This window comes from Rhagoletis pomonella, unplaced genomic scaffold, assembly GCF_013731165.1.
Source record: "Rhagoletis pomonella isolate Grant_MI unplaced genomic scaffold, Rhpom_1.0 Rhpom_scaffold_00011, whole genome shotgun sequence".
In the NCBI taxonomy this organism is placed as follows: domain Eukaryota; kingdom Metazoa; phylum Arthropoda; class Insecta; order Diptera; family Tephritidae; genus Rhagoletis; species Rhagoletis pomonella.
In genome coordinates this window covers 25,737,329-25,753,868 of record NW_023458565.1, presented here as the reverse complement: position 1 = coordinate 25,753,868, position 16,540 = coordinate 25,737,329, and the positions used below count along the sequence as shown (strand labels likewise).

Here is a 16,540-nt window from a genome sequence, read left to right as displayed (position 1 = left end):
TGGATTTTTATATCAGAATCTCATCTTTGTGAAAAGTGTGCAGATAGGGGGTATTATTGAATATAAACCCTCAATGTTTAAAATATATACAAATTTTATTTCAACGTATACAAAAAATAAATCTACCTGCGTTACAGCACGTCGGGAGACGGGGAAGGGGGGGCCGCGGCGTAGCGTGACGTGGTGTGCGCGCCGGTCGCGCTGGGTACGCGGGGCGCGAGCGCGAGCGCGACGCGCGCGGTGTGGCGCGCTGACGCGGGTCGCCGCGAAGCTAAGCAAATTTAATGTTTGAAAGAGAAATAATGTCAATTGATTTTATTTCGTTTTTAAAAAGGCAATAATGTCAATTGACTTTATTTCGCACCAGGGTGGGAAATAAAGTCAATTGACCTTATTTCCGTTGATCTTATTACCTGTCACCTATGAATTTATATGAATAAGTTTCAATAAGATGTTAAATTTATCAGACATAAATCTTTCAAACCCTGTTAGCTTCCTCTAGAAATTATTTGAAAATATTAAGATTTTCGTCGATGTCTTTATTTTGTACGTAGAGAAAAAAAATGAAGCGGTGCCCGATACAAAATTTAGATATTGACGTTTTTAAGGACCACCCTAGTGGATATGTATCTCGACGATATTTTTCTCCTGGCTTTAATTACTACATATATCTCTCGCATATCTTCATAACATTTTCCCATTATTGGATTGTAGCTTAAATAGTTATTCCACTAATAAGCTCCAATACAAAGGTGGCAGTACATAATATCTCTACGAAAGCAGGTCCTTCGTGGTCGTGGTTATATGATATGACTGGATTTAACTCCTTAAATTCTCTTCCATTCATTCATTCCATTCCCTACTAGCTTTCTTCACAAGCATGTAAATAACAGCAAGAAATAAATTCTTTGCCTGATATAAATGCAACACAAGGTCTTTAGAAAATTCTATTGTCGGGCGAAATGACTGACAGTCAATGTCAAACTACCGGCGAAATCACAAAGATAAGCGTTTATGCCAATGTCAATTGTGTGAGCGGCGATTATCGAATAACTAAAAAAAAGAAAATTCACAGTAACCCTTTCAATGTTGCGCGCAAGTGTTGAAATTGTTAACAATGAAGAAGCGGCGGCGTTGCTATAAAGTTACTATGTATGTATATTAGACTGCATCACCAAAAAAAGTTGCGTTTTTTCCACCGGGATTACAAAATATATTATATTTTAAGACGTCCACCAAAATATTTCGGAAAAATATTAAGAGTTAAGCGACCTGGACCGATTTGAAAATACCTCCAAAAATGAATTTTTTTATGAATAAAAATAGTTTCTTAAAGAACTGTTTGAAAAAAGTCCCCTCAGATCACAAACTAGATTAAGCTTAAAAAATCTGCATAAAAATATTTAAAAATCTTTTCAACGGAATCGTAAGAGTGAGATTTTTGATGCTGTTTTTTTACTTTTTTCAAAGATTGGTTTACGAAAAACTTGAATAACTGGGCCAAAAATGTTCCGATTTAGACTTATGGGATCTCAGTAGAAAGGTATTTTCACACTGTTTGTATTTCTGGCCAAAACAACGTCATTCGTGTCCCATCTTGTTTTTTCGAATACCAACACATCTTAATTCAACTTTGAATGACGCTCGTTCATCCTACCTTTCTCTTCCATCCTTTGAATGAGTTTATTAGCAATGAGGAAAAGAGGGTGAGAAAATACCTTTCCAGTGACACCTCTTAAGTCTAAATCGGAAGAGTTTAGGTTCAGTTATTCAAGTTTTTCCTATACCAATCTTTGAAAAAAGTTAAAAAACAACATCAAAAATCTCATCATTACGATTCCGTTCAAATTTTTTTTTAATTTTTTTTAAATATTTTTATGCAAATATTTTAAGCTTAAACCGTTTTATCATTTGAGGGGATTTTTTCAAAAAAAAAATCTTTAAGAAACTATTTTTATTCATAAAAAACCCGATTTTTGGAGGTATTTTCAAATCGGTCCAGCTCACTTAAATCTTAATATTTTTCCGAAATATTTTAGTGGACGTCTTAAAATATAATAGATTTTATAATTCCAATGGAAAAATAGTACCGATTTTTTTTTGTATGGAGAGTGATGCAGTCTAATGTATATGTATTTGTAAGTGTATATGTATGTGTTCGAGAAAACTTCAAACGATTTTTTTTATGCGCCCAAGTAGATAAATGTTTTCTTTAATATTTATTATTATTTTTATTTTTATTATTTTTCACCAACTGCTTCGGTCTCTTATCGGCCGCAACGTAAATCACCCATTTTCGAGAAGTAAGTAGACAACCACAAACGAACACTCACTCACACACAAACGTTGCTTTTTTCCATACTAAATAGAACGGCTGAAAGTGTAAATTTGTTGTTGCAGCAGCACTTTCCAAGGTACAGACCACAAAACAACTTATCGCACAGTAGCAAACCTAAAGCGGCTGTCAACAAGAAAAGTGCAAGAAAACTAAATACAAAGGACAGTTACTCAGTGAGGCAAGCATACCCAGTTCATGGTGAAACGAATATCGGTATTGTACCCAGTTGGCATTTGCAATAATATTTCCCAAAAGGCACCCTTCTTAAATGACTACTTACATATATGTAGGCTTGTAAGCATATTTTGTGAGATATTTTTTGGCACGCAGCTGATTTGGAAAATATACTAACTACTTAGAACTAATTTTTAAATATTTCCAACGCCAGGTAAGCAGCTATTACAGCCGTAAAATAATGGCTAAAAAGTACGATCCCAGGTGCTAAGACCGCTGCCTCACAAATGCTGGGAAGCTGAAAAGGAAGTGTTGAGACGATTAATTCTCGTCGTCCGCCAAGCCATACAAACGCTGGCATTTGGATTTGCGGTTGTATGAGACTATTAGTATCGTTTAATAACCACCATTCCAACTTGGGTTAGGATGATAATCAGCAGCACGCGTTCTGGTTTTGGGTCGAAAATTTGCTGAACTGTCACAAGGCGCATTTGGTTAGGAGTAGTCCACATTCTCTCCAGTCTCTATTTTCTTAATAAGGACAAACCCAGCGCACCTTGCCGGCCAGCTAATCCGCCAAGCAGTTTATTGCTGAATCACTATGGTTTGGAAACTACCTAAGTAGGTAATACCCAAACGTGGCCGAAAGAGATGACGCACAGTCACCAAAACGCTTTTTTACTCCATCGTGAGCGAAAGAGACTACTAGACAATTGTCAATTCTTGCAACTATCTTGAAAGCTCTTTATTGTCTTTCGAAAGACTAATTGACTGATATTCTGACGAGGAGATCTTAGCGTTCTACTGTGCGCCTTACAGAAATAAGTTTTTTAAAAATTTAATTGAACTCAAAAAAAAAATAAAAAAACAAATGGATATATTTTTCATTTTAAAATAATTAAAATTAATAAATAAAAGATCGTCCAGTTAAGAAAAAAAAAAGTAAATGAAAATAAAGCAAAATTAAATTAATTTTTTTCTTTAACTAAATTAATTTAATATAAAATGTTTTTATTCTTAAATAAAATTTAAAAATTAAAATAGAAAAATAATAAAAAATTCACGAAAACAGAAGAAAGTAGTACTTAAAAATTAAACTTAATAAAAAAAATATTTTTATTTTTAAGCAAAATCTACAAATTTGAAAAATATTGAATTAAAAAACCACAAAAAAAAATAATTTTTTTTTTGTAAAAATGTCTAAAAATTATGTGATCTTAATTTTTTTGAAACAATAAAATCTAGAACCTAAATGTTCATGTTCTTTATTATTATCTCATTAACAAAAAAAAAAAAAAAAAAAAAAATAAATCGCTAAAAATTCAATGAAAATATATTTTTAACAATAAAATCTAAAAATTAAAATAAAATGAAACTAAAAAGACAAACAAAGAAGAAAAAATAAATAAAATAATTTTCTTAAAATCAAATGAAATTTAAGAAAATATTCTTCTTTTTAAAACAATAGCAACTGAACATGGAAAGAAAATTAAATTGAGAATGAAAAAAAAAAATTAAGAAAGAAAACACATAAAATAAGTCACTAAAAATTAAGTGAGATTAAAAAATAAATATTTTTCTTTTCAAAACAATAAAATCTAAAAATGAAAAGAAAATTGGATTAAAAAGAAAAAAGTGTAAATTAAAAAAATTAAAATTAAAAATTCCTCTGCTCGAGAACTCATACTCGGATCTCTCGAATGACACGCCTATGATTTGCACATTCGGCCACTACGAGTTTATTGGTATACAATTGCCTTCTCCCAAAATAGCTTTTCACCACAAGTGGTGAATGAGAGAGCATTTTTTCCAAGGATTTTTCTGCTAGAATACAAAAAGTCTTTTGCATTGTCTTGCCATCTGTAGGTACTTAATTTGAATTACGAAAGTCTTTTTACTATCTTATTCAGAATTGACCTGTAAATGACAGGATGAGAGTGATCGTAAATTCCAAATGGTTACAGAGAAGGCCGCTCATTGTACATGAAATATTATGGGATTCACTATGGATGCTTTTTCCAAAAAATTCCTCAAACTTCCGTTAAGAAGAAGGGTAGTGGAAATAATTTGCAAATATAGCATAAGAAGCGAAAAGGAAACAGTATCGATTCGAAACGTCTGCTTGGTTTTCTTAAGCAACGCAGAGGAATGTTTCTATACACCTTTCAAATAAAATCGTTCCATATACCTTGAGGGTGGTTACGAATTTTTTTAACTTCCATTTATGTACTTAATTTTTTTAATAGTCAAAAATAAAATTTTTTAAGAATCTATCCAAGATCTTCCTTCTTTTTAATCATATCAGCTCTAATAGGAAGTAAATTTTGCACATACATATATCATTGAATAGCTCAGTGAGAGGGGAGAATGTTGATGACTTTTCAGTTTCTGTCGTTGCCTACTGGGGTGCGTTCATACTTTTGTACGCAGATAATATAACAAGTAGTATGCAGCTACCAGTTATGTTGAAGGCATGATCGGATACTCCAGTGTGAAAGGAAGTGTTTTGACAATTTCATAATACGAAGCTATATACGAGTATTTGCCACACACCACACCCACTTGCCACGTGAACGTCAGACTAAGCTTTTTTTCCCACCAAAAAAAAACTAATATATTCATGAAAAATGCCACTTAAATCTAGCAAGATTAAATTTATTTCGCGCAAAATTGTCATTTCCCCTAAAAATGGCACTTTTCAACACTTTTGCATATCACTTTCCAGCCAACTTTTTCCTCTTTTTATTTCTTAGAGAATAGTATAATTTTTCATCTCCTTCCTCGTCCGCCAATCACTACTTATCGCACACTTTGTTTTGTATACTTTCAGGCGTCACAGTTGCACACAATCTAGCGCCAACACAGGCGCGCGCCCATTATGCCGGGCCGCAGAGCGATGGAGAACAGCACAACAATAGCAAGAAAAATGCAAACAAAGTTGAGCAGCCGCAAGCGACACAATCGCGAAATCCCATCAGACGTTCGCAAAGTGAGCGCCACCCACGCACAGCAATAGGGCTAACAATGCGGGCCAACAACAATAGCAATGATGCCAACAGCTATGAACGCGACAACGACGACGACCATCAACTAAGCGTAGACGGCGGTGATGGCGGCGGCGGCGGCGAAGGCGGCGACCAACACACCACAACAAATGGTGGTGGTGACCTGCGTTTGGCAACAGACTCTCGCGCCGGAAATAGTGGTAACAACAGGAAACGCAACAATAACAACAAAACCATTGGCAAAAACAAAAGCGAGAGTTACCGCGAAGAGGCCATTTTAAGTTTCAAAGATACCATGGCATTGCGCACCAAGCTGCACCGCAACGATAGTCGAGATTTATTTGCACGTCCACGCGAACCGCCGCCTCCCCCACCAACACCCACGTCGCCACACGCCAACAATATTGCCAGTAGCATTGTTGGGACAACAGCTGCTACACAAACGACCTCGACCGCCACAAGCGCCAACATGGCCGCCGCTACACTTGCCACAAATGGTATGCCAGCCGTTAGTGTACGACTAATGACGACGATGGGGGCTGCGACGTCAACACAAAACTGCCAAGCAAACAACTCGATGCTTTCGCCTGTAGCGGCAACAAACCAGCAAGCTACGGACAAAGCAAAGAATCCGACAGCGGCAGCAGCAGCAGTGGGAGCAGAAAAAACTGCGACGCGTATTACCAAAGTCAGCACAAACGGATTAGAGGAGCAACAACAAGAGGGAGCGCCAGAGCTCGAGCTCGAGCTAGCGCAAAACAAGGCAGACGAACAAGAAGCCGTTGGAAAAACTCGAACGCATCTGGCATTTGAAAGCCACGCTGATAGCGCACAATGTGGCATGCAACAAATGGCTATACAAAATATGCACGAAACAAAAGCACAACATCAACAACAGAAGCAGAAACAGAAACAGCAGCAACAATATATCCGTAACGCCTGCGAGACCACAATTCGCGCGATAACAACACCACATGGCAGCAGTTTGTTGTCTGCCTCAACCAATGCCACCAATAGGGCCTCCATCAACACTAATACCTCGCCGCAGCAACGCACTGTCGTACGCGTCGCACCGTTTAACCAAACCAAAACCACTTCGGAAGTTCATCGTCTCAAAATAAGTCACACCGACAACGACGATGCATTCACCACACAACAACACCATTCGCAACCCCCACCCCCGCAACAGTCACCCAAGTCGCCTCACTACAATTTCCACTACTACACGGGCACAAATGGTTCAATGTACGCTGACGAAGCGGCTGACCCTACCATGTCTAGTGCACAGAAGAAAACTTCAATTTTAATTAACGGTGATGACTGCTACTCAACGATGAATCTAAGTTGCGACGATGCGAGCACACCACTCTATCAATCCTCCGTTGTGGTGGCCGACTACAGTGCAAAGAAGCTAAGTGCAGGCTCGACAAATAGCGATGGCAGCTTCAGTGGACTAAAAGTGACGACCACATCAAATACCGTCACCATCAATGTCAGCAGTCCGCGTAGTGCTGCCGAAGAACTCATCTATCAGCATAATAAAATCAATGCAATGCTGAGCCAGCAGGCTGGGCTAAACGGAAACGAAGCAATGGTTTCCAATGGTGGCCGCGCTATAATACCAATTAAGGGCTCCGCAGAGGTGAATTTGCAACGCTCAGCATCGTCAACTTCCTCCACATCGACCAGCTCAATGACCAGCATTAGCAGCAGCGGCAGCGGTAGTGGTAGTGGCGCTGGAAGTAGTGGTTCAACACAGAAGCGTGGACGCACTTTGATTCGATTGGATTATGAGCAGGAAAAGTCGACAGTCTTAGAGCAACCGCAACAGGCGGACTTAAATTCGAATGCAACGCCTTACACGAAAGCGCCGACGGATATTATAGTTACGTGCGTAGAAGAGGAAGATGAGCTACTCTCGCACGAAGAAGAGCTGCTGAAAATTTTGCGTAATCCAGTTGAGGCTGTGAAAAGGAATCTTGTGCCGCACGTTTGCGGACGCAATGAGCCGACCACCGAGCAGGATACCATAAGGAATAGGAAAATGAAGGATGTTAGCAAGCGAGAGCTGGTTTCGGTAGAGTCCAAGCGCATGTCCAACAAGACCGGTTCGAGCAGTGTCACCATGGAAGATGCTGCTGTAGAAGCCACGGCAAGCACGATTTTGACCCCTGCAACTCCTGCTAAATCTTCCTTCATCACCAAACTTCTTGAAGATCCTATGCTCAGCCAAGTAGCTGAGGGTTTGGAAACTGAAACCGTTATCGAGTTAATTGAAAACTCTTTGAAACGCCTGCAGGAAACACGCAGCGCAGTGGATATGACTGGCACCAAAGACAATGACGATATGAATCGTTTAATCAATATCTCACTGCAGAAGATAAAGGAAGAAAGGCAGATAGCAACGAACGCGGTTGCGGCGACTTCTTCTACCGGTAGCAATACCCACCTTACCGTACCCACCAAAGATGAAGATGGCCTGTCTAATCGCGGCAGCATCAGCTCAGCCAACAGCTTTGCTTCAGCCAACAACTACGAAATGTTCGACTTCGACGCTAACGAGTCCGACTGCTACCAGAGCTGCTCCAGCGAAATTACCACCCCGTGTGATGAGGACATAAACTCAGCGAGCACGCGCTCCAAGTTCTATCAGATGCTGGTCGACGCCACACTAGCTGAGATAGAGATGTCCACCAGCTTGGAGGAGGAGGAGGATTCGGGTAGTCATCACTACGAGTCGATACGCAACAACGGCGATCCCATTTACGAGGAAATCAACGACATCCCACCACCTTTGCCACTCAGCGCACCGCCCATTAACGACGCCGACATGGAGAAGAAGGCAGCACGTTCCATATTCGAAGGCGCTTCCAAATATGATATACTTTCATACCTTGTCGACGCCAAAGAGCGCGGCGTAGTGCGCGAGGAAGCTTTCGATTACCCAGTCAACTGCTCGAATCCCATTATCATAGAGGAGGAAGCTGGTGACACGCTCAGCGAGCTGGGAAAACGTCAAGCGTTGCGCGATTTTAGCAGTTCGCGCGCCTCAGTACTCAGTGATTCTAGTGAGGATGCGCAAAGCGTTATGAGCTCACTCTCGCCGCCAACCAGCAATTTCATTTGCGGCAATGGCGGACAGACCGGCCTGATGCAACGCAACAAAGGCACTGCCAGCGACATTGAACGCAACGACTCGGGCGTCGGCTCAGAGACTAGCAAAAGTTCGCGCAGCAAATACCAAAATCCACTTCCCACAGTGAATGCACAACTTTTGCTAGACAATCCCATTCATCTGTGTGAGGACTGTGATGGTCCTGTAGAGACGCAAGTCACCGATTCGGGCATCAGATTTGCGCCACTCGTGTGTCGCAAATGTGGCAAGAAACGTGTGGAGCGCAAGGAGATCATAACGGAAATTGTTGAAACGGAGGAGAAATATGGACGCGATCTGCAAATAATTTTGGAAGAATTCTGTCACCCAATGCTAGTGGCCGGTCTACTCACACAGGAGCAGCTCTCTGCAATCTTCTTGAATACCGAAGAATTGCTCGAGAACAATCAAACACTGGCGGAGCGCATGCGCGATGCACTCGACATTGCTCTCGAGCAAGGCGACGACGATCTGCTGACGGTGAACATCGGTAAGATATTCCTGGACTTCACGCAGATGTTGCACGCCTTCGAGAGCTACTGTGTGCGCCAGGCGGGCGCCAGTTTGCTGCTGGCCAATCTCGAGAAGGAGAAAGAGCTGTTGCGCATCTTCTTGAAGGTATCGCAAATGGAGAATGCCGTTTTGAGGCGCATGAATCTCAACTCTTTCCTAATGGTGAGTGGAATAAATATTTCGTTAAAGCTATTCGAATACGATTTTTGTTTGCTTAGTGTAAAATTTTAATTGAATATAAAATGCGAGCTAAGTGCTTAATGCGGTAAGTGACACCTAAGCTCATTGCTGACACATTTTAATCATGCCATCCGCTTTGCATTAGGTATATTTAATAATCAATTTGCTTGGTAAAATTCCTAGCAGCACACACACAAACACATCCACCCCATACAAACACATTCAAGCACACACCGAACCACACAAAATTTCAATTATTGTTTGTTCTCCTCTTTTGGTTTTGTGCTTGCTTCCCACAGGTACCCGTACAACGTGTCACCAAATATCCACTCCTACTCGCCCGTCTCTACAAGGTCACACCAGCTCATCTGGAAGGACGTGACCAACTGAAACAGGCCCAAGAGAAAATCGAATTGCATCTCAACCATATCAACCAGGAAGCAAAGGATGTACCAACCAAACTCTGGCGTCGCATATCGTCATCGAGTCCGAATCGACGTGCTTCTTGCGAAATCGATATGATCAATATAAAACTACGTAAAATGGCCATCGACATACTTGAATGGAATCACGATGAAGTACGTTTTGCCATGGAAGGCAAACTGTTGTACACACAACCGACGGATAGCAATTGGAAGAAGGCACGCACCATCAAACTAACACCGGTCAATGCATTGCTCGTTACAAATGGCAAGGTGAGTGTGAATGCCCAAACTAGTAAGTGCCACAAACGAATCAATCCCCAACCACCGGCCAACTAAGTATTTAACCACTTAACCAAACAAGCATTCAGCCAATGAACCAATGAACTAAATAAACAGAAATTTTCTAGATGTATGCGAGTTTGTACATGTTTCTATGCTATGTTTGACTAGGACTTGACAATGGCTTGTCAGTTAATGCTTGAATTACATATTTCCGCTCACAATATCAATTTTAATTTTCTGCAATCTCTCAAATTGACATGCAGAAGGTAATTGCTAATATAAAAGTAGCGCAAGAATAGGTTAAAAGATTCAATTTCCCAATGGATAGCAGCTTAGTGGCTGGTAGTGAGTGAGAGACTTAAAAATATGACAGGTCAAAAGATAACTCCCCTTTTCTGAGGAATGTACGTAATGTATGTATATAGGTAATCTATGTGCTGTGGGGTATATTTACGTACGGTGACCATTCGTACCGATTTTGATGTATATACATATTGATTATGACTGCTCATGACAAAAGATTGTGTTTATTCAGAGCCTACTATAGTTTTTATAATGAAAAAAGTGTCTCCAAACGGAACGTCCGTACGCAGGAAACATCCATATTGAAAGTTAAGCTTTCACGTCCGCTTGAACCAGTTGAAAGTTTAAAAATATTTATGTACATCTCAGTAAATCTAACGAAATTAACCACCATAATAATAGCAATGTATATATCGTCACCTGAAATGCAAAAAGTCATAACTAATAAAAAATGCTAAATTAACTTTTTTGATTTATATGAAGGATTTTATCGAATTACAACTCCCCACATCATTTTATGAAAAAAATAAAAAAAAAATATTCACGACTTTTTCCATTTCATTTACGATTTTGTTGTTGTCTTTTTGCATTTCAGGTGACACTATGTGCATACATATTTTTCGAGCGCTTTCATTTACACTTGCAATTATATAAGAGCACCTCGAATGATAAGCCGCAGAAATAAAATGTGCAAAGCCCTTTTCAAATACGATTTTTACCCTTTTAAATGAATTGATTTTAGACACAATCGCTGAACAGTTGCACAACTGGCAATTGAAGTCGCTTGTACAGCAGTTACAAGGCGATAACGAACCAATGCGGAAATCATAGACACCACCCAAGCATTTACATACACACATATGTACGTGTACCGTCTCAACACGAATGAAGCGCGCAATCTAATCTGATGTAACAGCATTCCAGTCTATGCGTTTTTTTCTATTTGAATGAGCAAAATAGTAGTTCATATCGTTGCGTTTCCTTTCGTTTGATTGTACGGCGGTAGAGTGCATCGCTCACGCATTGAGTGCATATTTTAAAATTTACAAATGCCACCAACTGTGTGGACAGTACGAGTAGTTATTGCCAGAATGTGTACATACAAATGTACATACATAGAACACAGCATAGCACAGCGCAGCACACAAGAACTAGAACATAAAGTCAACGCTTTTATGGCTTCATTCATATGTACACATGTATGCAGTCGTATGCGAGTTCCAAAGTTCGCTTTTGTACATTTGCAGTGTGAAACAAAAAAAAAAACATTTACACGATTTTCAACATTTCCTAAATTTTTTTCTTCCTTTCTTTCTTTTCATCCCCACATACGCCTCTTGGTCGAAATGGCTGCTTTGTATGCCGCAATCGTCGTGATTCTACTCCACCTACTACTCAACTACAACAACAACTACATGCATACCAACATTCGCACCATTGCTTGCAGCCAAGCGCCAATTATAAGGCAGAAAAAGTTATGTCAGATAAACTGAATTTCCCAAAACACACCGGCATACGGGAGGCCTCACTGCTGGTGATGAAGGAGAAGTGCGGACGCTATACGCTGATACGTGAGCCATTGTATTTGGACAGATGCGTTGTGTGCAGTGAAGCGGACTGGGATGATTATTTCGAGGTGCAGGAAATCTCATCGAAGGACACTTTCATATTCAAAGTGAGTATTTGAAATAAAAGAAAAAAAAACAAAAAAAAAACGGAAACAGTTTTGTAATAAAACAATTGATAGTTCAAAAAGTGATAAAGAGAAGTAAAATATGAACTTTTAGGCGTAGTAGAAAATTGTGTGAGGGGATGCACAACATAGTCGTAATAGCGGCCCCCGTGTATGCCTTAGAGAGCGCATTATTTTGTTTTTAACTTTTCTATCAGGAACAAATATGTACGCTATTATTTATTTATTTGAGTGCATATGATTTTCTACTTCTTATTTTCTCACTTCGCATGGTAGGAACCGAAATTTGCCGATTTAAGTAAAACTGCGGACAGGCTTCCTTCCAGCTCGAATGGAGAAGAGTGCCACGTTGTAAGGAACCCCTTATTCAAAAATCGCTCTTTAACAATTATTTTTTGACTTTTATTTAATTACTCCCTAAATAACCATTATTTCTAACTTTTATTAGATACATCGAAAATAACAATTATGTGTTCTTTTTATCTAAATAATCTGCAAATAATAGTTATTTTTAATTTTTAAATTACATGTCTTAAATAACAGTTATGAAAGACTTTTATTTATAAAAGTCATAAATAAAAATCAGTCACTTACATTTGTTTTTTAAATCACACTTAAAAATAATCATTACTTGTTTTAATTTTGCATAAAAATTGCAAATAAAAATTTATTTTAAAATTTGAGTCTCAGTGAAAAAAGAAATCAATTGGTATGTATCACTTAGTTATAGAACATTTCCTTCATAGTGAATTTTTCCATGACAGTTTTCATCAATAACTGTTATGCTCGGTCCCTGTTCTTCTGGTTTACTTTTCTTAAAGGCGCAAATAATTACTTCCCCTACTACACGGCAGTTCGCACGGCTCTTATTATAGAAAATCTTTCGCCTCTTTATTGATTTTGAATAGCTATTTAGCTCTGACTATCCTCCGTCGGATGGTTGCGTGAAGTACCTTCCAAGCCTGCATTCAGTATAATCCGGATTTGTTCCTTTAATAGGCGCAGAGCATACTCCGATTACAACATACACGGGATCCTCAGTTACCTCCTCCTTAAAAATCGTGGGAATCAGAGGTGTGCCTACCACCACTAGGCGCACGTTGTCTTCTACTCTTTGGTGATTTGGAATCACTCTCTACTGCCCTCTTAGCCTTCCGATGTCATTGGGCCTCCGCACACTGGACTGCCGAGTCCGTCTTAAACCGGTTTTGTACAGGCAAGAGAGGGAAGAGAGTGCGAGTTTACTTCGTCCATTTCAGTCCGCGAAAATCGCGGATTGACATTGGACTGACATGCACGCATAGACAATATATTTTGCGTTTCGTTTCCGCTCCCTTTATGCATTCCTCTGATCATTAGTCCCAGTAACTCGGTCTCTTCAAAAATCTCTTTTTCTTAAGCTATCTGTCGATAGGGGTCACTAAGGTGATGCCACATCATCCAGGTCAGCAGAGGGGTTCGAGTGACCATCTACGCCCACCTGTCTATCAGCTTGTCCACTGCCCCTCGACTTAAGCAACTTTGAAGTCGAGGGCCTGTCGCAATCGCCATGCATTTGTCTAGCGGCCATCAAGGACGGACGTGGAACTACGTCCAATCTGACATCACTGTCGTCTCCCTTGCTAGGGCTGCGCCAAAAGCTGCATGACGCCTAATGCTCAATTGTATTTCGACAGACCGTTCTGCCACTCTCTCTTTCGCACTTTGTGGACCATTCGCTGTGCTTTAAGAAATAGGCAGGCTGTAACTGAAAATTTTCATTAGCCACATCGTTCTTTGGAACATGGCTGGAGAGATTGCTTCAAAATTCCGGAAATTTATAGGACTGGAAATATCATAGTTTTGTGTATAATTTTCAATGAGTAATCTGCCAGGTCCATTAGATGCTCCAATATGTCAGAAATTCTTTAAGTATCCCCTCCTCCATACTTCTGGAACTGCGTATGTGGAGGTGATTTTCCAGACACTAACGAGTCCGTTCTACGAGGGCTTCAAGACGTTTTTGTACCGGTTTGTCCCTTGTCCCAGTAACATCTAAATAAGAAAAAATTTTTCTAACAGCGGTCGCCCTTCGGCAGGCAGTGGCAAATCTCCGAATGTATGTATGTATTTCTGCTTTGAAACTATTGTAGATCCATCCATTTGTTTTATAACATCAGGTCGCACACCACAAATTGGGGGAGATGCTCGGCCTAGCGCTTAGAAAAGTGTAGCGCCAAAATATTACTTTTATTAATGGTTTTATATTAAAACTGTTTAAAGCTCAATATGACTGTAGGGATACTTAAATTACACAAAAAAACGGCGAGAAACGTAAACTTAATTTTGGGTAGTAGATTACGGATCTGTATACCGTTTTTATTGATCAGATAATTTTTTTAAGATATTTTCATTTTAAATTTGCATTGTGAATAAAAAAAGATTCAAACTTTAACACGGAAAATGTTACTTATACGTACGGTGACCATTCGTACCACTTTTGGCGGGAAAGTACCGATTTTGAGGAAATTCTCCCACTGAATATTTTTATAAGTCGGGACGTATGACTGTCCCAATTTTTCATATTTGTACCGAATAAATTTCGATTTTCAGTGTTTTCTTTTTTATCCCTTTAAAGACCGATGTTGCTTATAGGCAACATTGACATTTCGATTAATAAATCCTGTTGTTTGCATTATTTTAAAGGTTTTTTTTAAATTTTGTTGTGTAGACAAAAAGCTTAACCTCTTGTCCCAATTTTAGCATCAATAAGTTTTCAGCACCTTTTCGTTGTGACTACCCGTGTAACATAAATGTTGCTTAAAATCGTTCTGCAACATATAAAAAATACACATAAAATATTATATTTTTTTTTTTTGCAAAAGGGTTTGGTTATAAAATATAATAAAATAAAAACACAAAACAAAAAACCCTGAAAAATGTTTTTGGTCTTTTATAGGAAACTTTTTAAACACTTATAAGCAGCATTTCATAGCAGTCAACCGAAAAAAATCATAGATGTTCAAATTTTATATCAGTTCACATTTAAGGATTAACGAACAATAATATGCCGTAAAAAATTTGTTAGCCCACCCAACTTAATTCGGTCATCAAAGAGTTAATTTAATAGCGGTCTCCCTGTACTCTGCCCCAAAAGGCATTTTTCGGACAAATAGCATCCTTATTTTCTATTATTTTTGGTTATGTTTTAACTGTATTAAAAGATGTAATGTATTTTTATTCTAAAAACAAAATTGTATGTTCGAATTAGAAGCTTTAGAAATGTACCGAATTTTGTTCACAGAAATCTGGTCACCGTACTTATACGCCATGTACGAGTATGTACGATGTGGCGTATGAGTAACATTCTAACCTGGCGCTATTTCATACAAAATTTTATTGAACATTTTCATTTAACCATTCAAAACTTCTTTATTTATATTAGGCAAAAGAAATAAAATTTTTTTTAATTTTTCCTTGTTAAAATTTGAATATTTTTTCATAAAAATTAAAATATCTTGGGAAATTGACTTGATCTGGAAACCCCTAATCCTAAGTTCACGTTTTAGTGTAATTTCAAAACTTGCAATTTTCCTGACAGTATAATCTTAGGTTCTTTGATGGCACTTTCTGAATAATTGAATTCTTTTTCAATCATTCTAAAAAAATTTTTACTCAAACTGAAGAAGAAATTATTAAACAGGCTCGATTACAAAAAAAAAAACAAAAGAAATACTCCATATAAAGGAAAGTAGAGGGTCGCCTTTGGGTAAAGCCCCTATCTGACTTGTGCTCGACCAGAGTCGTTGATAGGAGCATCTAAAAAGCCAATAACGAAAAGAATTAATTAATAAATATGTCTAATTAACTTTAAGATCTCTCATGAGCCAATTTTTTGCAGTGCTGAAACAAATAATTATTATTTTTTTTGCACTTTTAGGCCGAGGATGGTGTTCGTACCAAGCAATGGTACACCCAACTGCAATATCACGCTCAGGGTATGGGCGCTTGGCGTAAACGACGCAATGCTCTTGCCAATATTATGATCAATGGAATGCTGACACGTACCTAAATCGAATGAAGTATAATGGAAGTGAAATATATTGAAACGCAATTCAAGTTAACTGCCTTAGCACTAAAGTATCGTAAGCTTAGAGCGAACGAAGTAAAGCGGTGAAGTTTTCAACGAAAAAAGCGAAATAAATAAATAGTAATTAAGAAACGTAAGGAAATATAAAATATTAAACAAAAACTGCAAAATTTATGTAACAAAAAAAACAATGCAAATGTAACGAAAACTGTTTTGCAAAAAAAAACGCAAAGAAGCCATTCCTTTTGATTAGAGGTAATTCAAGTTTCTTTGTATTTGTAAGTAGCGCGCAGCAGTGAATGCATTTTCATTAAATATTAAAGTACTTTTAAATTAGATTAGAAACGTTTATTGGATTTATAAATATGTCTTAAATATTTCTTGTACTACCATAGTTGTAGTTA

General features: G+C 38.4%; 1 protein-coding gene across 1 annotated transcript in view; it reads left to right on the top strand.

The window, feature by feature from the left end:
* Nucleotides 1–16,278, top strand: part of LOC118746901 — a gene marked incomplete at its 5' end in the record, with an annotated part of 132,026 nt that extends 115,748 nt beyond the window's left edge. The window contains 4 exon segments of the mRNA XM_036480882.1: nucleotides 5,343–9,346; nucleotides 9,664–10,059; nucleotides 11,822–12,049; nucleotides 15,987–16,278. Of these exon segments, the coding sequence (XP_036336775.1) occupies nucleotides 5,343–9,346; nucleotides 9,664–10,059; nucleotides 11,822–12,049; nucleotides 15,987–16,118 (4,760 nt within the window). The 3' untranslated portion in view covers nucleotides 16,119–16,278.
* Nucleotides 16,279–16,540: the final 262 nt, after the last annotated feature.